Source organism: Amia ocellicauda, chromosome 4 (assembly GCF_036373705.1).
Source record: "Amia ocellicauda isolate fAmiCal2 chromosome 4, fAmiCal2.hap1, whole genome shotgun sequence".
NCBI lineage: Eukaryota > Metazoa > Chordata > Actinopteri > Amiiformes > Amiidae > Amia > Amia ocellicauda.
Window position 1 is genome coordinate 5,943,141 of NC_089853.1, and position 22,534 is coordinate 5,965,674.

The following is a 22,534-nucleotide window of genomic DNA, read 5'->3' on the forward strand; positions in this document are numbered from 1 at the left end:
TTCACCATATAAGGCTGTAAAGGAGAGGGGAGAGGGAGACAGCGAACGAGTGTGATTATCACTCTGAGTCGCTCATCTTTTTGGTCTAATTGGAGATCAGAAAACAAGCGCGCGCTACACTAAGCGCTCTCACTTCAACGCAAAACAGGCATTACAGAGATGACTCGCATGTCAGTCCTCTCCGCGGCGCCGGCACTCACGCCAACGGATATTACATTATGCAAGTGATGGGGATGGGGACGGTGAGACCCCCCCCCCCCACCAGTCATTTTCAAACTCCAGGCCGAGCCGCATTTAAAACATACGCACAAGCCGTCAACGGACCGAACGCAACCGTCAATCGTTGTCCTTTGAAGTTTTTCTATTCCAGCTCTAATTCCAGAACTGAGCTGGAACTGACCCCCAGTCTGGCTTCTGAGGAGGTCCAGTCAGGCCCTGTGGCCCCTGAGAGCTGAGGGCGAACGTTGTACACGGGCCTCCTATTCATAATTGAGGACGGCCGGGCATTAAAAAGACAAATGTGCCATATCAGTACACACTCAACCAGAAACACGAAACTCCGGTCATCTAATTTTGGCACATCTTCCGTTTTACAAGCAAATGGAAAAAAGTGAATGTTAAGAAATCCCCCCCCGCCACTATTTAAAAGACAAGTCTCAGCCATCCAGCCTCTCGCTTCCCTACATTTAACAGAGACGCTGCTGAAGAAACTTCTAGAAGTAATGATGCATTCAGATGCCCCATTAGATCCCCGTTAGAAGCTTTAATACAGAAATCCTTTGTTATCTGAACTGCGCTGTTAGCTATTCAGTAACCATATCTGACACCTGATATGCTTTGGGGATGGAGAGGGAGAGTCCGCTACCTCTTTCACAGACACCTGCTCTTATATCATTTTAAATGCAAGACTCGATCTATGTGTGCGCTACAGAAGAGAGCTCTTCTGCCCTCTCTCACTGGTCCAATACAGACCTATATGGACCAGGTACCTCTTCACACCGGCATGGTACATCGCGTCACAAACAACTCATAATGTGGGACCAATTAGACCGGCTTCAGACATGCAATATTAAACAGCCTTTTATCCTGGTACGGCCATCACTTGCATTTCCACTGCTACTGACATTAATTGAACCAGCTTCACTTAGGAGCTCGGTCCCCAATCCTGCCTCTGCAATCAACGCTTTTGTGGAGGAAGAAACAGCACTTTTCTTTTCTAAATTTAAATGGAGCTGCGAATCGCTGTGCTCCTATCAGCTGGCATAGAGCGGCAAGCTCTCTACTACCGCAGGCTCATAGCGAAAGCCACCACTTTCACTACCTGCTTATTTGCGTGTCTTTACAGTATGGCCCTTAATGTTGTGTTTTCACCAAGAGCGGTTACTTTCCCACTTGCCAGGGGAGCGGCACATGAAAGAAAAGCCCAACTCGTACGGTGCTAGAGCGCGTGAATGGGGATTTCTGGGAGCGCTTGCGGAAGCTACTCCATCGCCTTGGCTCCGTCTGCTTTCTTGCCCCTCGGTACGGCTCTTGCCACCAGACTTCAAAGAGAGCAGATAAAACACTCCTCTTAATCTGCCTTGTAAAAGTGAGAAGACCAGGGCTGTGCTCCTAAAGTCAAACACGTCCTGGATTCTGATCAAGATGCTGGAGCTGCCAAAGTCTTTATAGGCTGCCCTTTTCTTTTTTGGGCCACACATTCAAGAACAATTATATTATACAATTTAGAAGGATTACTTAAAAGCTCCAGTGTAAAGTTACGTTTTGTGTAATGGTTTAAAAGCAGACTTGAGTAAGTCATGCACTGTACAGGATACAGCTGTTTAGGGGAAGGGTTTTAATACATGTTGGAGTAATCAGTGGCCTGGGATGCCAGCAGGGGCACTACGGATACTTTCCTCATTTGCTGGCACTGGGAAGTCCTCTGGCATGGACATCAAAACAGGGCCTGTTTCCCAGAAACGTTTGGAAATCAAGGCCTTTAGCACGATCCTCAAATACCTGGTAGACGATGGACTGATTATCTGCTAATTATCCCGACGAGACTAAGCGATTGTGCAAGAACCCCCTCCAGTGTTTTACTCAACCTCCCTCAGGACACCAACGCCATTTGGTGGCAATCTCCCTCCCGATAACTCACCCCCGATCGCCGGGACCCCCCCCGAGTCTGCAGACCGTCACAGTAATTAACATATATGATGTGTAATTCCCCCCCCAACCCTCCAAAGGGTTTGCATAAGAAAGAGAAGGAGCACCACCACGGCTGGGGATTATGCAAACTACGGAGACATTAACCTCGCAGTGGAGCAGGCAGGCAGGCAGGGGTTAAAGTAGTAGGAAGCTCTTACAAGCACTTACACTGCAAAGCGCCGCTGTGATTCACCTCCGTTATATAAGCCCATTTAAGGACTGATAAGCCTTTTTAATTCATTGAAAACACGATGAGCACCGGCAGGGTTTTGAGCCGAGACCTTCCGAGAAATTACACTTCGCACGCGTGGGTGTCGAGCCGCAAATCTGACGTCCCAGTTTCAATCTGTCCGGCTCCCCGGAACAGATCCTGTGCTCGGCCAGTCAGATCTGACCTCTTTTTAATACACACACTGCCACCCCAAAGTGAGCATCACATTAAAATACTGTACAACAAAAGAGGCAGCCGCTTGTAACCAGGGGCATCTCTACAGGAGTTCAGGCAACAGGAGCAAATGCAGCCTCTTTAAAATACAACTATTGATTTTTGCGTAGGAAACGACACCAAAAAAATAAGTTGTGTCGGTGTTTATGGGTGTTGGGAAAAAAAAAAAAAAAAAGCATATTTCACAGTGGAGGATATTTTCAGCGGTGGCATCTGCCCCCGGTTCAATGCACTATGCAACGTTTGTTCTCTGCCACCCAATTGCAGCCGAGGCCTGGCCGCCTAGTTCTGCCCCCAAGCGAGAGGGAGGAGCCGCACCGCTCCGGCGTGCAGATCCTCCCGGAGGAGTCCGCGCGGAGCAGACCGCCGTTGCTGTGGCAACAAAAACCGAAAGTATAACACCGGGGTCAAAGGTCCCACTAGATGACTCATTAAAAGGAAAAAAGAAGACAAAATGAAAGGAAAAACTAATGGAATAAAGAGGGTTTGTGGCTAGTTTGCTCACACAAACAAGGAGAAGTATACAGGTCTACACACAAGCCTCCTACAGGAGACAGAACTTGCCTGAAGTTTAACAGCCAGGGGCTGAAGTTGACATCAACCGAAACCATCACAGAACGAGCGCTCTGAGGTGCCATCTCGGAGAGCAGAGCCGATCTAACAGTCGCCAACAACCGTTTACATTGAGACCACGTCTACCGCGGGCCAGCTTCACATCAGAGACTAGGAGCGGGTCGGGGGGCTCGAACGACGACTCCAGCTTTTCATTCCAGCTGAGCTCTCAATTGCTTAATTGAAACCACAACTCGTTGAATGTGATCGTCAGCCACTGACTGAAAACCACTCATTAGGCGCGAGGCACGGGGGGCTCCCTGGGACCAGGGTTGGAGACTAGTGATCTGCATGATCAGATGAGACGCATGCTCTCTCTGGGACATTATTGACTTTTACACAGAACATTCCCGTTCACCGATATGCAATGCTCCATTGATAAGTCTGTACCACAGGCTTGCGTTTAGGCCAGGCTCAAGTGCTAGGCCATGGGGGGTTCGGCCCTGTTCCTGGAAGAGCCACAATCCCGCAGGCTTTTGACAGTCACCAATTGGGTACCTCGAACACATGGACATTTAAACTAATTAAGGATTGACTAATTCAACAATTGGCTCAATTAAGCAATTAACGAGGATAAAATCGCACTGCTGCTCTCCGGGGACAGCTGCGCTCGGCTATTCATAGCTGGAAATGTTATAATAGGCCAAGATGAATAGATTGTCAGTCAGAGGCAGTTGTTTTAAAGCAGGGGTGTAATCTGACTGAGGGAAGGTTTTCATTCTTCCCCAAATTTGTCAGCTACCTAATGATGCTAATTACCGGCTTAACTGCAGCAATTCACCCTTTCTTCCCAGTGTTGCTGGTTTACATGCAGCTACAAAACCAGGACCAGAATAACTTTAGGAGAAACGTGCTGGATTGCGAGACCCTCAGCATTGCACAACGGACCAGGCCTGAGTTACAAAGAGATCAGTCCAATCTTTCACTCCCTGACAGACAGTTTATGCAACTATATAGAATTATTTGTGTGTTAAAAAAAAAAAACTGCACCAAACGACAACGATGAATCCTAAGCAGATGACAATTAAAGCTGAAGGGTTCAAATTATGCGATTCTTTCACTCTTAAAAACTCTTCACAGAAGGAGCTATATTAAAGAAATGTAGCAGCTGACAAAATTAGCTGTTTTATGTACCTGGAACAAAGTCCTAATAAATATAAATATAAACACGCCACAGTTTTGAGCCCTTCTACAAAGAAACCATTACGTAAGTGACATTGAAAATAAGGACGAGTAGAGAGACGCTTCCCTTTCTTCCGAGCAGAATCACAAAACAGACCATTCTGCACAAGTACAGGATTCAGGGTGTGAGTGAAGTACAGAATTCAGAAGGCTTATCAATTCCTGCATTCTTGAACTCCCGCAAAAGACTAGAAGGTCCAAGCAACGTATTTATTCTATAAATATAAAAATCAGATTGACGTTGGCATCACAGTGATTTTATTTTACTGGGAACCGAAGTCCACTTCCAACTTAACAGCGACAAGTGAAAAACCTTTCAGCGCTCCATGAAAGAGACAATTGTAGTCGAGAGTTACAGCTCGGGGTTAGTCAAAAAATCTTTAAAAAAAAATCCTTGATATCACGTGGCTGTTAAGTAGCCTTGCACCATTTCCCACATAAGATTAAAAAAAACTGTACATGTGTGGCAGAGCCAGGGCCCCTCTTCACACCCCCCATTCATCCTTTCCCCCTGCCCACCGCGCTGAAGGACCCCCAGCCTCCCTGCTTCTCCAGACGCAAACCGTCCGTCTCAACGACGCACGGCGGGCCAGGAGCCTCGCTGGTTGCACTTTACAACTCTGCAATTAGGATCGGTCTGGTCTACAGTGTAACAAGTGGTTTCGGTGCCTTCTGTGTGTTCGCAGTGGTTACTGGTTTTGTTCATTGAACCCCCCCCCACCACCACAACCTCCTCCTCCCTCATGCATTCTGGAACTTTCCTCTGAAGAAGCTTCCACTCCGCAGCAATCTGGTCGCGTTTTCCTCGGCACGGAGGGGTTTCCAGAACGAAACTGAAAATGGGAATCACATTCAAGGGGGCACTACCCAAGAGGTGCTCGGACACATCCTCAGTCCAGTCTCAAGGGTCGATAATCTGTGGGAATTGAAAAGCTATGTGGCACTGCAAGCTAACAGCAATAATTACAGTGATATTGCAATAATAATGCATTTGCACCACATCCAGAACTGAGCAGAGAATGAAAGGGGTGTGAATGGTTAACACTCAGCCAGCCAAATCCTACATGTTCAGGCATCTTGCTGGATAACTAACTATGGTCCTTCTATTTCACAATGATGCCATTTTCACAGTGTTGGTTGCCAAAAAACGCAACAGAACATGATGCGTTCGACACGACTGTTAAACAACAAACGCATTTTCCGTACATTATCATTACACAGCTGTCCTCTGCAAACAGCCTGGAGCCGACTGTCACAGATCTGATGGGGGGGGGGGGGTAGATGCAACCAAAACCAGCCTGTTCGATTCATAATCATGCGCTCGGGTCACTGGGCACCGTCATTCCAGGAGCCAAGCGGTTCTCTGCCCCCTTCCCAGGTGTGCAGGCATGTAGCCTTCACCGGGGTGATGCAAGCAGCTGCAATGACGTGAGAATCCATTTAAAGAGTCATAAGATGCACATAGGAGCCCCTGGTAACAGTGGTCGGATTAATACATTCATCAGAAACACAGGCTGCACCAACACAGAGACAAAGAGACTCCAATTAAGAGGACAGACTTGACGGAGGCGAATCTGGGGCTGTGAAATGTGGAGAACAGAAACAGGATCTACAAACTGCTGATTTTGCATAACCCACAGTGAGCACTCTCTCAACTGCACAAGTCACACTCTTACTTCCCATTCTCTGTACAGTACAGTAAACCAAATGACATGGGGGACGGCCAAAGTGGCTCAACCAGCAGGCTGGGGGCTTATAAACAGTGGCTTTAATACACTATTAAATCTCACACACAGTCATTCACGCCATGTCTACTGTCACGAACAGGCCGATTCTGTCATCCAACTGGGTGGATAAGGCGTCTCCAAGGTTGTGAGTGAGAATAATACAACTTTAAAAAGGGGTTGCAAACAGACACGTAACATCTCCAATGTTCACAACCCCCTCTCCTGCTGCCTGACATCAATGCACACGAATGGGCATCACGGCCTGCCTTGTCCTGTATTGTCACGCAAGATCTATAGAAGACTTTCAAGGCTCCCAACTACCGCGGCTATAAAGAACGGACTCTGATCCGAATGGCACTTGGGATCGAGTCAAGCGCCGCGGTTCTCATCGCATCACATGTGTAACTGGGCTGCATATATAACATGACACGCAAATCTCCACGAGGGGCTGGCGAAACGTGCTGTTGACAAGGCCTGCGCATCGAGGACGATCTTCCGCTACCCCCACCCTGCTCCTCTCGCCATGGAGGACGGGCTCATGTGACCCGGGGAGGCGAAAGACACTGAGAGCGACACGTAATCCGGACGCCGGCAGTCAACTGGACTCGGCCCGGCGTGCATACTAATGTGTTTTAATAAGAGGAGAGGGGGGAGTGGGGATAAAGTGTTTGTGTTGTTGTTCTTCTGAATCAACCCGCCCGCTCTGTCAGGCTCTTTAAAACCTGCACCGGCAGCCCGGCGGCGTGCGGGAGGGCCGGTCTGCAGACACCAGGGTCCGAGCCCAGCACAACGTGCGGCGCGGACACACCAGCAACATACAGACAAGACGACCGGCGACAGCAGCGCGAGCGGCCGAGCCGCGTTCGAATCCCCGGGGACGTTCGGGCGCTCGAGCGAGAGGCGAGGCGCGGAGCTGCGGATCCGAGAGGAAGAGGAGGAAGAGGAGGAGGAGGAGGGATCGCCACAGCGCTGTCGGAGATGGCTAGCTGCTCGAAAGCGCTGCCCTCGCCTTGCACGCCGAGCCAGAGGACCCCCGGAGCCCCGGACAGGACACGGACGCCGACCGTGCCACCCCCCCGCCGCGCCGCCGCGCCGCCGCCTCCGACCTGCATTCTTGCACAACTAACTTAGGCGGACAGCTGGGTGTCGTGCTGCTCCGCCACACAAAGATGCATCAGGAGCCTCGATACGTGTCTGAAAAAGAAATGAAATCTTCTTACCCGATGCAGGGAGCGACTTCTGGCCAACTGAGCGGAATGTGGATCTCCTCTCGGAATCTGTTCTCGGGATTGAGATTAAGATGATATTTCCAAAATAAAAACCGCCTTCTACGGCAACCCACCTTAGGCTGCACTCTCCAACAAGGGGACTCTGCAAAATGGCTGCCTTTCCTGCCTTTACCACCGGCCTCTCCAGCAGGGGGGTGGGGGTGGAGCCGCCGCTGAGCTGCAACGCCAGAGACGGCGCGGAGCCCCCGGCCTCAGCCGCACACAGACACTCATTTGGGGGGATCTGAGCGATTCGTAGACCCTGGCTGAGAGCTTATGGGAATCATCCCGGCTTTTTCACGACCCACCCGGCACCTGTGCTCCCCCCCGCTGTGGGACAGGATGGGATGATCCAGAAGTGTTTTTCATCAGTAGCGGTGGGGGGGTCGGTGTCAGTCCGCAACTTTTTTTTTTCTTCCCCCTTTTCAGTTTTGTTGTCGGGCGTGTTTTTCCCACGCATTTCGGAAACACGGGAGTGACCCCCGCAGCCGGAGTCGGTTGGCATTAACTGTGTTATTCATATTAAATTCATATTAAATGTGACAGAGTGCCATCGCGAGGGTGAGGGTTCGAGTGATGAGCGATACATGCATACCTGGGGGGTCGTGTACACTGTGGGGCACATGCCAATTAATGCCTGGCACAATTCAAACCATAGTCTAGTGAAGCACATGCACCTCGCATCCAGGCGTTGCATGTGTAACAAGAAGAGAGAGACCATTAAATGAATAGATCTGAATGTGTGACATCATTGCCAGAGACAAAGGCATCTATGGAATGGATCCCAAGAGAGTAAACAGACCCCATAAGACGACCACATAGAAGATGGGGACATGAAACCATACACTTGGCATGCACGAAGTGGAAAAGAGAAGCTGAAGATCAAAGCGAGTGGAGACAGTTTGGGGAGCCTTCATCAGCAGTGGACCGATATAGACTGATGGTGATGATGATGATGTGTATATGTGGTCAATCTTGTGGTGGATGTAATTATATTAAGGTGTGAAGACCTTGTAGTGTTAGTACACCGCAGTCACACAGACCCCCCACCTCACACATATGGGCAGACCAATGCACTGTTGTGTCAAAATAATGGAATCAAGTTTATTTAATCTGTACTTTACAGTTAACAATTTGTTCACATTGTTGCAGGTTCGAGTGTATTTGAAATATGGAGCAAATTGCAACAAATAAATGGTATCAAATAAATCCCAGACATTGTATTGGCTTCTTATATGAATAGAAATGGTGCAAAAAGATAGCTCATCTATTTCATATTGTGTTTCTCAGAAAATGAAGAAATATTAATTAAGACAAATATTTAACAAACACACACATCTTAAATTAAATTTAAAAACGGGGATAGCGTAGTTGTATTTATATTACAAGCTGTCAGGTCATGGCCGGCAATTTTCAAACTACAACAGGTATATATAATTGGAAAAAAAGGGTTAATTGATTAATTAGAGATGTGGATCTCAAGGACAGCAGGCCCTTTTGCTTTCGCCTCCTGCTAATCAGTGTCACAATGTAGCCAAACGCAGCTCGGAGGAGCGCCGTTTTGCTCAATGTCACCTAGACCTCCGGCCCGCTAGGGGGCGCACCAAGCAAAGCCCCCGGTTCGCGTCATCTGTAATTAGTCTTCCGGGCCGCTGGGGGCACCGACAGCGGCAGTTTGTGGATACTGTAGACGTGTGTGTGGTGCATGAGCGCAAGGTTGCACTGCTGCACAGAGGAAACGTGTTATTAGTAGCGCTAGTGAGCGGTTGATCCGTTGACCATGTCGGGCGCCCTGGCGAGGCTGCTCTTCTACCCGACCCTCGCCTACAATGTCTGCATGGAGAAAGTGTCGGCCAGGAGGTGGTTCGACCGGGTGGATCAGACCGTGCTGCTCGGAGCGCTGCCCTTCCGCCCCATGACGGAGCAGGTGACACATTGCGCTCTGTGGGCAGGAGCTGTGCACCAACATTACGTGTTGGCCAAAACATTGAAAAGCATGTCTTTAAATTAGTTAGTGCAACCCAATTAACCTATCAGCCATACATCTCAGCTAATGCATTCATCAGTCAATCTGGGTAATTTGCATATTCTGTTTGTTTTGCAGTTGGTTCGGGAGGAGAATGTGCGAGGGGTGATCACTATGAATGAAGAATACGAGACTAAATACTTGTGTAACTCCACCGAGGTGAGAGGATAAGAGCTCAGGCATTCAGATTATGAATTGTATACCCAATATATTATTTATTTGTGTTTATGTATTTATATTAACAAGTCCCATTCATTGAGCAATTAAGGTTCCTGTTCCTGAGGACTTTTCTTCCTGGCACACTCTTGGCATGTGCAATCCTTTCTAAGTGACACACGTGTATAAAGCGAGCTTCAACCCATCAGGCAACTGTAAGTGCCAGTTAGATCTGACAGATTGCAGCGAACGGCCGCCGTAGCCTCTCTTGATCTCTGTCTGTGTCCGTGTGCCACAGGAGTGGCAGTCTGCGGGGGTGCAGCAGCTGCGTCTCAGCACCGTGGACCTCACGGGGGTGCCCAGCCTGGAGAACCTGCACCGGGGCGTGGAGTTCGCGCTGCGGCACCGGCAGCAGGGCGGCAGTGTGTACATCCACTGCAAGGCAGGGCGATCGCGCAGTGCCACCTTAGCGGCCGCCTACCTGATCCGGGTGAGTGGGGAGATGGCACGCTCTGGGACGGGTAGACCTGAAAAGACACCCCTCCAACCCCGTGCTCATGACACTGGGCAGGGGGTGCAGGGCTGAAATGGCATGTTTGAGTGCATGCGTGTCCTTTTCACACACTGTGGCAATGACGGGCTCTGTGCTCTTGTGTTCCTACAGCTGCACTGCTGGAGCCCCGAGGAGGCCCGTGCGGCGCTGGCGGCGGTCCGTCCCCACATCCTGGTCCGCTCGGCGCAGATGGAGGTGCTGCGGAAGTACCACGGGCAGGTGTGTCCGGGGGAGGCCAGCTGAAGGGGGACTGGGCTGCAGCTGCGCGACACGTGGCATCCCCTGGCCTAGAGAGAGAGGCCAGATTCGGTCGAGAGGAGGGCACTCGACCGGACGTTTGTGAGACATGTGCTGTATCGGCAGACATATGTTGGTGTGCGCCCTGTTCAGAGTTCATACACGCTCTATTTTACTTATCTTTTGGACCTGTTTCGGACAGTTCTGTCTTATATAATCGAGCTGATGTTCCAAAAGGTTTTAAGATATTTATTTTTATAGAAGGAGGGTATAATAAAGTTAAAAATGTGAAGTATAGAAAGTCCCCGGCCTGCTAGAGAATACAGTCCACTCCGCTGTGCTGTATTACTGTGTGGGATTGCCTGTTCTGCTAATGCAATGTAAATGCAGTGGATTATTAATGCTATGGCTGACATTGTATGAGAGTTATCACCAGGAACCCCCGCACTGGTAATCCTGCAGACTCTGTAACCGAAACGACAGCGCGCACCGTTTTCCCCCGACAGCCAGGCTGGATTTTAATCTCATCAGGCGTGTTGGTTTGCTCTGTTATTAGTCTGAGCAGCTGAAGCCTGTCTTCGGTGGTGTTATTTTGGGGAGACGTCTTTAACATGGTGTTGTTTCTGAAGGCCGGTGTGCTGCTTTTAATCTTCATTGTTTAAAATCTCAGTCGGTCTCCCTGTTGCAAGTGGGGAGGTTTGATGAATTCATGTCATAAATGGAGAGAACATACACTGTGTAAATCCTAGACTGTACGGGCCCCGAGGATAGGAGAGATTTGTGGAGATCCCCACACACGCATCCAGGTTGAATGAATGTGTTCAGGCCTGTGCTGCTCAGTGCTCTGGAACGAGGGACCAGGGACGGCCGGCTGAAAGACTGCTGCGCTCAGCGCTGACGGGGGCACGCTTGGTGATCTGGGTGGGACCGGCTGATAGTTCAAGTTCAATCCATTAGTTCCCAACGGCTCCAGAAAAGGCCAGTTTTACCGCAAGTCCTGGGAGGTACAAACTCCTGTGACTCGGCACCATAAGAGCAATCGAGTTCACCAGGCACGAGGATGAGGCTGAACAAAGAACTGCTTTCTGTCCGTGCTCACACAGGTATAAGGGATGTATTATACTGAGGCGGACACTGTCGTATTCAATACTGTGTGAAAAATGGGCCGACGTGAAACTGGGCTCAAGCTGTACATGTGTTAAAGAAAACGCCCCCATACAGGACAGGCAAGAGAAGGGGCTTTCTGGGGCAAAAATGTGCATTTAAATAGGGTTAAAATATAATCTCCACTTCTTGGGAGTCACTTTAAGGTAACACTTTATCAATGCTTCTTTTCAAGGTGCTTTCAAGTCAACAGACGTACATTTCCAATCTCATATTTCATCAGTATATAGTTTAGTGTGGAAGACATGCCTGTGATTTATTCAGTTTGTGTGTGTGTTGAATGTGAACAAAGGTGCACCGAAACAAAATGTACAAATATAATTGTCCTGTGGAATTGGATCATCATTCAGTTTGGTGATGGATTGATTATATTTTAGACACTATAATTAAGATTGATGGAGCCTCTTTCGTCCTGCATATCCTTTTAGCAGCAGAGCACAGGCTCTATTCAGTACAGGCTGTTTATCCGATGTAACCCAAATCAAGGACTCTGCTCTTGAAGACGTGGTCACCCCACTTAATCCTGCTCGGTGCGTTTGTGCCTCACACACAGGAGCTCAGCTCGGAGGGAAGTATTTTACTTTAAACACAAAAAAAAAAAGCCTTGAAGCTTTTACCACTTCTAGTCAAGTACCACTCTGCTGGCTGGCATCTGGATTCATAAAAGTTTCGCCCACAAGGATTTGATACTGAACTGAGAAGCAGAGTGCCAAGCAGACCTTTCACTTAGGGGGATCGCAATTGACAATAAGAGGATGCATTTCCATTAATTGGAGCAGGACAGGCCTCTTTCTTCGCTGCCAGAGAACTGTCAATTGTTTTTAAGAGTGCGGACAGAAAAATATGCTTTTGTTAGTGTACTGAGCAGCACCTAATGCACAAGGTGCGATGCATTTGTGAACGCTGCACTTATGGCAGGTAGATCTATTTGAGCCTCTAAAAATAAGAACCATCTCTTGCAAAACAAACAGGCCAGGTCTCAGAAGGGACTGTAAGGCCAGCAGGGATGAACTGTACTCTTGCAAGCGTACGGCTTCTCGTCATTTAATTTACAATCCTGCCACTTCAGTCGGCCTCCGTTGACAATATCATTAAAATTACACTATATACATGCGCTGCTGCATGGTCACTACAGCATCACAGACTGGGAGGGCTGCGAGGAAACCTGCAAAATGCCCATTCGATTGCAATAAACGTTGACAAATTGTTTTCATTGCCACATTTACGCCTTCATTCTAAAACGTCTGCTTAACATCTCAACACTGGTGAAGCTGCCCGATAACACCATGAAACACTGAACAGTTCAAATTACTGCACTTTAATTGAGTTATCAGCATATCTGATGATTGCTGCTTTTAAATCATGGAGGACTGATTAGACTGAAATGGGTGTGTTTTGTATTATTTTTTCGATATCCTTTTGGATGAACCTGCAGCTCTGAAGTCCTGTAATAGTTTCCATACCTGAAGCTTGTACTCCTTGTTTAGCAATACAGTAAACTTTATTCTGACTTATTTGTGTCCTGCACTTATTGCTCATTGGTTTATTTCATGGACCGTTTTGTGTGAGATGAGCACAATTCCATGCTATGTATTGCAATATGACAGCAATTCCTGAAAACAGCGACTCAGTACACAAAACTGACCCATACCTGAAAATGTCAAACCAGAAATGAAGTCACACACTGATGTTTTGTTTTGGCACAAGATGCAAAAGCACTTTTACAAAAAAAGATACATGAAGGTTAAATAATTTTCTACCCATAGTTTTGTTTCACAATGTTTAAGAATCACATACATTTCACATTCACATTCCACAAAGAAAAATCTCAGCTAAAAATCTACACAAACCTAATTTAATGATCTGCATTCTACGCAATGCCAGTTCCTGAAAACATTAATCTTCTGTCACTGTCCTGGACATGTAACGCTATGGAGCTTCATGGAAGCTATTCAAGTTTTAAAGAGCATTATTTTCTTGCTTCATTTGCTGTCAGTCCATCTGTGTCCTAAATGTTCTGTCTTATGCCTCCGGTTATTATCTCTCTATAATCTGCACAAGGGAGGCAACGTTTATAATGAGAAAATCACGGAGGAAGCGGAACTTGGGGAAGCAGAACACAGAGGAATTCTAGAACAGCAGTAGAGTTACTTACTCACCATTGTTCAGTGTCTGTTCTGTCTTTGATACGTGTCCTCCAGTGAAGACTGGCTACACGTGGAGCTCATTGATATCCAATCTGATTGTGGGCATATACACGTCTTGGTTTTGTTCTAATTATTGGTAAACCTGTAAAATAAAACTGTCCCAATATATTCTGCATGCTCTCATTCCTGGAGAACTGAGCAGGACAATGGCATCAGGGTATGACAATAAAAATTATGTGGACGTGACATAAACACAATCAAGGTCTCACCAGGCATCAGTCCGAGGAGATTGTCGCATTTGACTGATTCTTTCGCAGTGGGAGCATGTAAGTTAAAATATGTAAATAAACAATAACGTTGTGAAAAGACAACTGAGGGTACTATCTGTCTGAATGAGTGTTTTAAGTTGTATTTAAGGGAATATAACGCAGGCTGATGAAATCTACAGCCCTCAAGTCATAAAAGAAATGGTGGCAAAAACATTAGAGTAACCCAAGGATTATTGTGCGAAAACCGTCTCAGCCTAAACCAATCCGACCATCTGCAAACTCTGCACTGAACTGGTTCGCTCCCAAGCATCACTGCCGGAGCAGCTCGCATCAGTGTTTCCCAACCTTTTCAAGCCTAAGACACAACTACACGTGTGTGCAACACGTTTTAATCAGGGGAAGTTAACCTACTGATGTCATACGATGGGTTAAACGTTAAATTTAAGGTTATATTTTGCTCCCGGCTTGGGTTGGGATTTGGATTTGGGGTTCAGGCTGTTTGGCCCTAAAGGGGGACAGTTATTGATGCAACACAGGGTTATAGTGAATAGTTTCTGCACTGTGATCCAGTTCTGATTAATTAGGCCAATTAATGGACATGTCTAATTAGCTCAAATTTTGAATATTTAAGAAAAAATAGGAAATCCAAAATCTGACCAAGCTCATCTTTAATGAGGGATACAAGTGGAGGTGGGACGGGTCTGAAGGTCACAGCGGGGTTGTTAACAGAGCATCCAGTAAGACTGAACTATAACGGATGTGTTATTATCGTAGCTGTCCGAGGTGCGACTCCTCTAACCCCCCGCGGCACGCCGGGTTGGGAAACACTGAGGATTTCGATGCAGGACACGCAGGGGCAGCACAGCAGGGGGGGTTGGAAAGACGGCACCGAACGTACATTTAAACCGTCTCGAGCAAATCTGAAACCCGCCGGTCTGAGCTCTCGCTCCGCAATCCCAACAAATCCCAACAATCTCCCTCAGAGGGAGATTAAACCGAGAGAGGGAGAGAGAGAGCGCGAGAGGGAGGGAGAGAGAGTCAGCAGGAGGAGGAGGAGAAGGCAGCAGTCCGTTTGGGGGCTCGATGGCTCAACAGAACAGGTGAAAGGGGAGACGGGCGAGAGGGGACTCAGGCCAGAACAAACTGCCAGTTCGTCAGCAGGATCTTGATGCCCTTGATGACGGATACCACCGAGGTGGCCGGGTCGAACTTCAGCGTGTTGGCGTCGCCCTTCTTGCACTTGTCCCTGAAGACGTAGATGCAGCCGTTGCAGCTGGCCACCTTCCACAGCGAGGGCACGCAGCTCCAGGCCTCGGGGAAGCGCAGTCGCGTGAAGCTGTCCAGCAGCGGGTTGTAGCAGACCAGCGAGTCGCCCTCGGCCACGACGAAGATGAGGTCCTTGTGCGCCGTGGCGTGCATGCACCCGGCGAACGGCAGCATGTAGGCTTTGGTGTGGCACTTCTGCGCGGCCGTGTCGAAGCACTGGATGATGCGCGAGGGCTTCGTGAAGAAGTCCATGTCGTTCTCCTCGCCGCCCAGCAGATAGATGGTGCCGCCCAGGTTGACGCCCGCCGCCCCGGAGACAGCCGTGTCCAGCTGGCTGGTCTCGGTCCACATGTTGTCCCGGACGGTGTAGTAGATGACGGCGTTGGACAGCGTGTCCTGCAGCGTCTTGCCGCCCAGCGAGTAGATGGCGTCCTCACCCGGCACGGAGACCAGCGTGTGCTGCAGCCGGTCGCGGGGCAGCGGGGCGCAGCGCTCCCAGTCCATGGTGTGCATGTTGCACTTCCACATGCGCCGCGGGATCGAACCGCCCACCACGTACAGGTCGCCGCCGTGCTTGCAGGCCGCCGTGATCTGGTGGCACAGGCTGTTCTGGCCGCTCACGCTGATGGCGTCGTCCTCGTCGCAGTGCAGGGACACGGCCAGGGAGTGCGTGCGCGTCTCCTCCTTGCCGATCAGGTAGATGTGCACATTCTCGCCGATCTCCTGTGGGGGGGAAAGTCAAGGCGATGAGAATGAATGCGTTTATTTAATATCACAAGGCTTCCACAATGGCCCCTGGAGTTGCATGGCTACGCCTCTGTGACAATTCACCACGGACTCACGGTACCTTCAGGCTGTCCTGCAGCATCCCCGAGTGCGCCCCCCGCTCGTCCTTTTTGTGGTTCACCCACGAGTCGATGGCCGCCGTCGGGTTCTGGGAGCTGGGGACTCCGTCTGCAGGGATGAGAGAGAATTATACCGACGCCCTGAGAATCTGCTTCACAGCTAATAATCGCAGGTTTTGAATCTTCGAGCCTCATTCGAAGTCGTTCTACAGCCACAGGAAGAGAAGTTAACCTCTGCATCGTGACCTCGTTATTCCCTGAGTGGAGTCTGAACGTCATACAGAAGCTGTTCATTGTGTTTAAGGGGGGGGTTAAGGAACAGATACTCAACAAAGGGATACTTGTACAATGGGTGCAGTATTGTCACAGCCTCACAATGACTAATTTTAACCATCATTGTCCTGATACACAAAAAGACACAGCTCTCCACACCCGGCTACGGTGGCCCTGAAGTGCAAAACACAATTGCAAAAAGAAAAACACTAAAACAATTTTTTTTTTTTTTTTATTATGGAATTGCGTCATCTAGAGTCCTACCAATAGAAAACATGTCTCGCTTCATTTATTAAAAACACAAAATACATATAATGACTCTATTGACTGTAAACTCTTTACAGGGAAGTATAATTAGAAGTGGAGGTGCACTGTATAGAGCGACAAATGTAGGTCCTGTAGGCTAATTTCATATCTCGATCAAGACCTATATTTGTTAATATAGAATGCAAGAATACCAGCTCTGGGACCAAATCAGTTTTAATATCAGAAATAAACACTGTGTAAACAGAGAGCTTAACTCACATACATTGCACCAATTATGTGTGTGTTTTCCCTGTAGTGTTTATAGTGAACACTGTCCTCATATGTATTAAATGTACGTGCACACACACACAGAGACCCACATACGCACAGACAGTATTGTGTGAACTGTAACGTTATAGTGTTCATCTAATAAAAGCATGATGTTCTTCATTAAATGTGAAATCAGTAATCTTAACATTTGTTTAGTTGTTTCCGTCAATTCCCCAACACACCATGTGCATGGCAATTGCTTTAAGAAACACTTAAAGTAGGCTAACATCACTTTCTAACCTTTTCTAACCTGCATCAACACTTATCCTTGAAATCGAGCGTTTCTCTCATGCACAGAGAGCACAGAGCAGAGAACAGAGACGCTGACCAATGGCAGCGCTTCAGTCCTGCGTGGGCGTGTAGCTGCCCATAACAGCAGTGGCCTTCGAAATAATGCGGCTTGGGGATGAAGAAACTAAAAAAAAAAAAAAAAAAAAATGTTTTTGTGTTTCTCTTTTTGTTTTTGCAATTGCCTGATTTTTTTTCCAGTTGCGGTTTTCTTTTTGCACTTCAGTGCCACCGTACCCGGCAGACGCAAAGCTCTTCTGTTCAATAAAGCGTATCAGAATACATGGCAACAGCCGTCCCTAATTCGATTCAACAGAGAGGACTGATAGATGATACGGCTCCAACGGCACCAGAAAGAAAGAAAGAGACGAAGGAGTAAAGCAGGAGGAGAGAGGCAGGAGGCAGACCTTTGATGATGTCCACGAGCAGCCGCAGGGGCAGGTTGAGAAACTCCTCAGTCTGGTGCAGCTGGACCAGGTGGATCTTGGCGCAGTGCTTGGCCGAGGTGTACAGCTCCTGGTCGCTGTGCTGGTCAGCCAGCCACATCACCTGTGCGGTCGGGGGAAAGGGTGCGTTTTAAAAAAGGGAAGGGACAACGTCTTCACAGCTTCCATCCCACCCCCGTTCCTCACCACTCAATACCTCTATTATTGTCTCAAATTATATCAACTGAATGGCTGCCCAGAACGGCATTACACACATCTGTGAGCCCTGCATGATTGTGTACCCCCCCCCCCCCCCCAACCGCAAAACCACCCTCACTCGCTCATGAGCCACTGACCTGCAGGCAGTTCCTGACGGCCACGGTGCGCGACAGGAACCGGGAGCACTCCTCGAACAGGGCGGTCAGCTGGTACATGTCGGCCATCTCGTAGGTGTCCTGCAGGTCCTCCACCCTGAGCTTGATGGTGCCGTGGTAGATGTAGTCCACGAGCAGTTGGAAGACGCGGGCGCTGACGTCCTTCAGCTCGATGCTGCGGTTGTGTGCCTCCTTCAGGTTGGAGGTGAACATAGACCGGAAGAAGCAGCTCTGGGCCGACAGGACCAGTCGGTGGAGCTGGAACTCCTTGCCGTCCACCATCACCGTGACATCGGCGAACAGCCCGTCCTCCAGGCACAGGTCCATGATGCTCTTGACCACGCGGCTGGAGTGCGAGCGGTCGGTGAAGGTGTAGCCCAGGAAGTAGTTCTCCTCGCCAGACGAGCCCCCCACGTTCAGCACCCCCGCATCCTCGCTGGACTCCATGTCATCTACAAAAACAACACTGGTGGACCCACTTGACATAATACAACAAGGCCAGTCCCTTCTTTCTCCATGCTTAGACAATCTTGAACTCAACTATGACCTAAGCCAGGGGTGGCTAACCCTGGTCCTAGAGAGCCACAATCCTGCAGTATTTCCAGGTCCCTCTAAATTACCAATTAATGGATACTTTGAACACAGGGACATTTTGCCTAATTAAGACCCACAATAGAACAAAATCCCGCACACCCTGCAGCTCTCGGGGAGCAGTGTTAGCCACCCCTGACCTAAGCTATGATTTCAGACAGAGAGAGAATTGTGTGGATCCCCTAAAATGTTCTGCTGGGGCAGGAAGCTTTTGCGCAATTGTCTGATTAGGATAGTCTTGTCCAGAGCTTGACCCCTGGAGGGCCATAACAACTCACACAACATAAACAAACACAACCTAAAAAGCAATCGGAACAGAAATTGCACACCTGGGAGAAAATCAACAAATGATGGACAATCATAGCAGATACAGAGTTTGGCCAATAATAAAACAGGAACCAGACCCCAGAGTACAGACACTGTGCAGGGAATGGATGTGGAAATGTAATTTAAGCAGCATGTCTGAGAAAACAACAACAACAACAACTCTCCTTATGGATTCGCAACACGTTAGCTTTGTCTTGCACTGGTTGTTCGGTTTTGTAAATTTATAAGTTGACTTGACCTATAAAAAATAAAACCAGGCTTCCTTCACATTCAAAACACACATAAAATATTTGATCTCTGCTAGATCTTTGATTCTGCTATAACTCTCTGTGCCAGTGTGTGTGGAGCATGACAATCAATAACACAGGAGCACAAGTCAGTCTGGTACCAAGTCATAAACACAAAGCCCACTTGTTAAAGCTTTTCTCTCCCTGTGGGTACTGCTGTCTCACTGCACAATCTCCAATAAATTACAGGGGCTACAAGTGCCTCTTAAGTCAGCCAGACCGGCTTACTATTTTATCATCGTAAAACAAGGGCACTACTGTAACTCATGTCATTTTAAAAGGGTAATACTATCAAACATACGCAACCAGGCCCCAAACACTCCCAATACCACTCAAGAACACGTTTCTCCTTCTCCTTCTCTCTCTCTCTATTTCTATGTGACTAATGAATCAATCACGTCTATCTGTTGTTTCCACCTCGCACGTCAATATTACAATCGACTCCATATGTATGTAATGCAATGTTATACACAACATCAATGATGCTTATTGGAGAGGTTTCATTAGATTAAAACGAGTTAGTACACATTATAAGCCAGGAACCGTTAGGAAAATGAGATCAATGCGCTCTACATGCGACACAGCTGATGTAATGTCATGTTTTTACGAGCTTTGATTTGATGCTGCAGCGGGGCTTGTCACACAAATCACGCCAAAGCCTTTGTTTTGTTGTTGAGTTAAACCTGTACGGAAATGCAGTACATGTTGTTTATTTACCTGTCCTTCCACAATCCCAGCCCTGACGTGTCGTTAATCTGAACCTCGGGTAGTTTTATATGCTACCTATGCCTCTCAGCTGTTGTAAGCACCTGTAGAAGTGGACCAGGGGGACCGTATAGACACACACACACCGCGGCCACTCAGCGGAAGGAGAGGGGAAACGAACGGACTCGTTTCCGGGCAGGACCGGTGCGGCGCTAAAACGCGCCCGGCTGGAAACAAGGCCGCGGCGTTTCAGTGTCCTCTTTATAGAGGTTGAGTATAACATACAGTACAGCAGTACGGTGTGGCGCCAATTCAATTCAAGGGTGCTTTATTGGCATGACAAACAGTTGATATTATATACATACATTGAAAAATAATAAAAGGTAAGAAAAAAAAATGAAACAGTAACATTATAATTTATAAATAAAATCTTAATAGACATGTACATTTACTTTATTTATAGTTATCAGGTTACAGCTGGTGCTCATGTATGTTTTCACAGTGAGCCCCTCAGGCTGTGGCAGGCGGCTACATATTGGGCGGCCAGGGGGGCTGTATGTCCCTCCCCCAGGAGGATAGCTATTTTTTTTTCATTTATCAATTCAGAGAATGATTTGGTAATATTTATGAATTTATTAAAGAATGTGTCCCTTTATTTGGCATATTTATTGCAGTGGAGGAGGAAGTGCATCTCTGTCTCGACCTCTCCTGTCTCGCAGTGACACAGCGCCGCTCCTCTCTGGGCAGCCAGCTCTGCCTGTGTCGGCCCGTCTCTATGGCCAGGCTGTGGTCACTGAGCCTGTACTGGGTCAGGATCCGTCTCTGCTTCGTATCTCTGACAGTGAAGAGATACTCTGCCAGGGTGTATTCTCTGTTTAGGGCCCGATAGCAATCCAGTTTACTTTGGGATTTGGTTTCATTGTTCCAATGTTCCAGATAGGAGGTTTTGGTTATCTTTATTATTTGGTTGACTCTGATTGGGGGCAGGTAAGCAGTGCTGACCTGAAGCTGGTCTCTGTTCGCAGTATTAGCGGGGGTCAGTGCCATGAGCTTCAGGGCCAGCTGACTCAGTGGACTCTTTTCAGGGCTGAGCTCTTGGGTTTGGAGGGCCTTGTACTGGAGTGAGTCTGACTCGCTTTTCTTCAGGCGCATCCATAATTTCAGTGCTCTTTTCTTTTATTAATGAGGGTTGGGAAGCGGCCTAATTCTGCCCTGCATGCGTGGTTTGGTGTGTTCCTGTGCACCTGCAGTATGTTTTTATAGAGTTCAGCATGCAGGGTCTCTATTGGATGTTTGTCCCACCTAGTGTAGTCCTGTTGACTGAGTGGACCCCATACTTCACTACCATACAGCGCAATGGGCTGGATCACACTGTCAATTAGTTTGAGACAGATTTTGACTGGAATATTAATGTTATAGAATCTTCTTCTGATTGCATAGAATGCTCTTCTTGCTTTGTCTTTGAGCGTCTTCACTGCCAGGTTAAAGCCCCCTGACGCACTAATAGTCAGGCCCAGGTAGGTGTAGTGTGAGGTGTGTTCTAGGGTAGTGTTATCTAGCGTGAAGTGGTATTTGTTTCCCTGAGGTCTGGCCTTTTTTTGGAAAATCATGATCTTTGTCTTCTTCATGTTTACTGCCAGGGCCCAGGACTGACAGTACTGCTCTAGTAGTGCCAGGTTTTGCTGAAGCCCTTGCTCTGTGGGCGACAGCAAGACTAGGTCATCCGCATAGAGCAGGAATTTGACTTCTGTGTCATTTAGGGTGAGGCCAGGGGCATCAGACTGCTCCAACACCGTTGCCAACTCATTGATGTAGATGTTGAACAGTGTTGGGCTCAAACTGCAGCCCTGCCTCACTCCCCGCCGCTGAGTGAAGAATTCTGTTCTTTTGTTGCCAATTTTTACTGCACATTTGTTTTCGGTGTACATTGATTTTATAATATCATAGACTTTACCCCCTACATCGCTTTGAAGAATTCTGTAATAAAGTCCCTCGTGCCAAATGGAGTCGAATGCCTTTTTGAAATCAATGAAACAGGCAAAGATATTGCCTTTACTTTTTGGTGGACGTGTTTGTCTATGAGGGTGTGCAGGGTGTAAATATGATCTGTAGTGCGGTGATTTGGGAGGAAGCCAATCTGACTCTTACTCAGGACACTGTGCTCGGTAAGGAAGGCCAGTATCCGGGCGTTGATGATACTGCAGAACACCTTCCCCAGGTTGCTGCTCACACAGATGCCCCGGTAGTTGTGTTAGTTTTATCTCTGAAAGATACGCACACCTTTAACAGGATGCAGAGAATCGCTGTACACCACAGAGCCAAAATGGCGAGTGCAGTATAACAGTTACCATGCTCGCGTTGACCCCCTAGACATAAATAGCCCTTATTATTTAATTCGCAGGTTCGTATCTCGACACCAGTGGTAAAGGGTAGTGCAGTGGTACATCTATCGAGACTTTTACACGCACATTGTTATTGAAGCTTAATAATCACTCAGCTGTAAAGAAAAGACAAGCGGGTGTGGAACCATATATATATATATATAAAATCATTGTTCATTTCTGTTTATTCTGCTCTATCTATGGTGGATCCTCAGATGTG

At 48.0% G+C, this 22,534-nt stretch overlaps 3 protein-coding genes across 23 annotated transcripts in view; 1 reads left to right on the forward strand and 2 right to left on the reverse strand.

Annotated features, from left to right (window-relative positions):
* Positions 1-7,534, reverse strand: part of celf1 (cugbp, Elav-like family member 1) — a 55,098-nt gene extending 47,564 nt beyond the window's left edge. For all 21 annotated transcript variants that reach the window (XM_066700669.1, XM_066700684.1, XM_066700689.1 and 18 more), the window contains exon 1: positions 7,377-7,534. The gene's annotated coding sequence lies outside the window, so the exon portion shown is untranslated. The remainder of the gene's footprint in view (positions 1-7,376) is intronic.
* A 1,556-nt stretch (positions 7,535-9,090) lies between these two features.
* Positions 9,091-13,074, forward strand: ptpmt1 (protein tyrosine phosphatase mitochondrial 1). Its single transcript, XM_066700692.1, has 4 exons — positions 9,091-9,351; positions 9,529-9,609; positions 9,905-10,096; positions 10,271-13,074. Exons 1-4 carry the CDS (start codon positions 9,205-9,207, stop codon positions 10,400-10,402), a joined length of 552 nt encoding a protein of 183 aa, XP_066556789.1. The 5' UTR covers positions 9,091-9,204; the 3' UTR covers positions 10,403-13,074.
* A 235-nt stretch (positions 13,075-13,309) lies between these two features.
* kbtbd4 (kelch repeat and BTB (POZ) domain containing 4) lies at positions 13,310-20,115 on the reverse strand. The gene is made up of 5 exons (XM_066700690.1): positions 19,946-20,115; positions 18,006-18,475; positions 17,632-17,773; positions 16,090-16,196; positions 13,310-15,965 (listed from the first exon to the last, which is right to left on the reverse strand). The coding sequence occupies exons 2-5, from the start codon at positions 18,468-18,470 to the stop codon at positions 15,105-15,107; spliced, it is 1,575 nt and encodes a 524-aa protein (XP_066556787.1). The 5' UTR covers positions 18,471-18,475; positions 19,946-20,115; the 3' UTR covers positions 13,310-15,104.
* Positions 20,116-22,534: the final 2,419 nt, after the last annotated feature.

What these genes read in the sequence shown, in the direction of transcription:
- ptpmt1 (XM_066700692.1), top strand. Translation starts at nt 9,205, where the DNA reads ATGTCGGGCGCCCTGGCGAGGCTGCTCTTCTACCCGACCCTCGCCTAC. An exon ending in ACTTGTGTAACTCCACCGAG is followed by an intron (nt 9,610 to 9,904) that starts GTGAGAGGATAA and finishes CGTGTGCCACAG; the next exon opens with GAGTGGCAGTCTGCGGGGGT. An exon ending in CGGCCGCCTACCTGATCCGG is followed by an intron (nt 10,097 to 10,270) that starts GTGAGTGGGGAG and finishes GTGTTCCTACAG; the next exon opens with CTGCACTGCTGGAGCCCCGA.
- kbtbd4 (XM_066700690.1), bottom strand. Translation starts at nt 18,470, where the DNA reads ATGGAGTCCAGCGAGGATGCGGGGGTGCTGAACGTGGGGGGCTCGTCT. An exon ending in GCTCGTGGACATCATCAAAG is followed by an intron (nt 16,197 to 17,631) that starts GTCTGCCTCCTG and finishes TCATCCCTGCAG; the next exon opens with ACGGAGTCCCCAGCTCCCAG. An exon ending in TGCTGCAGGACAGCCTGAAG is followed by an intron (nt 15,966 to 16,089) that starts GTACCGTGAGTC and finishes TCCCCCCCACAG; the next exon opens with GAGATCGGCGAGAATGTGCA.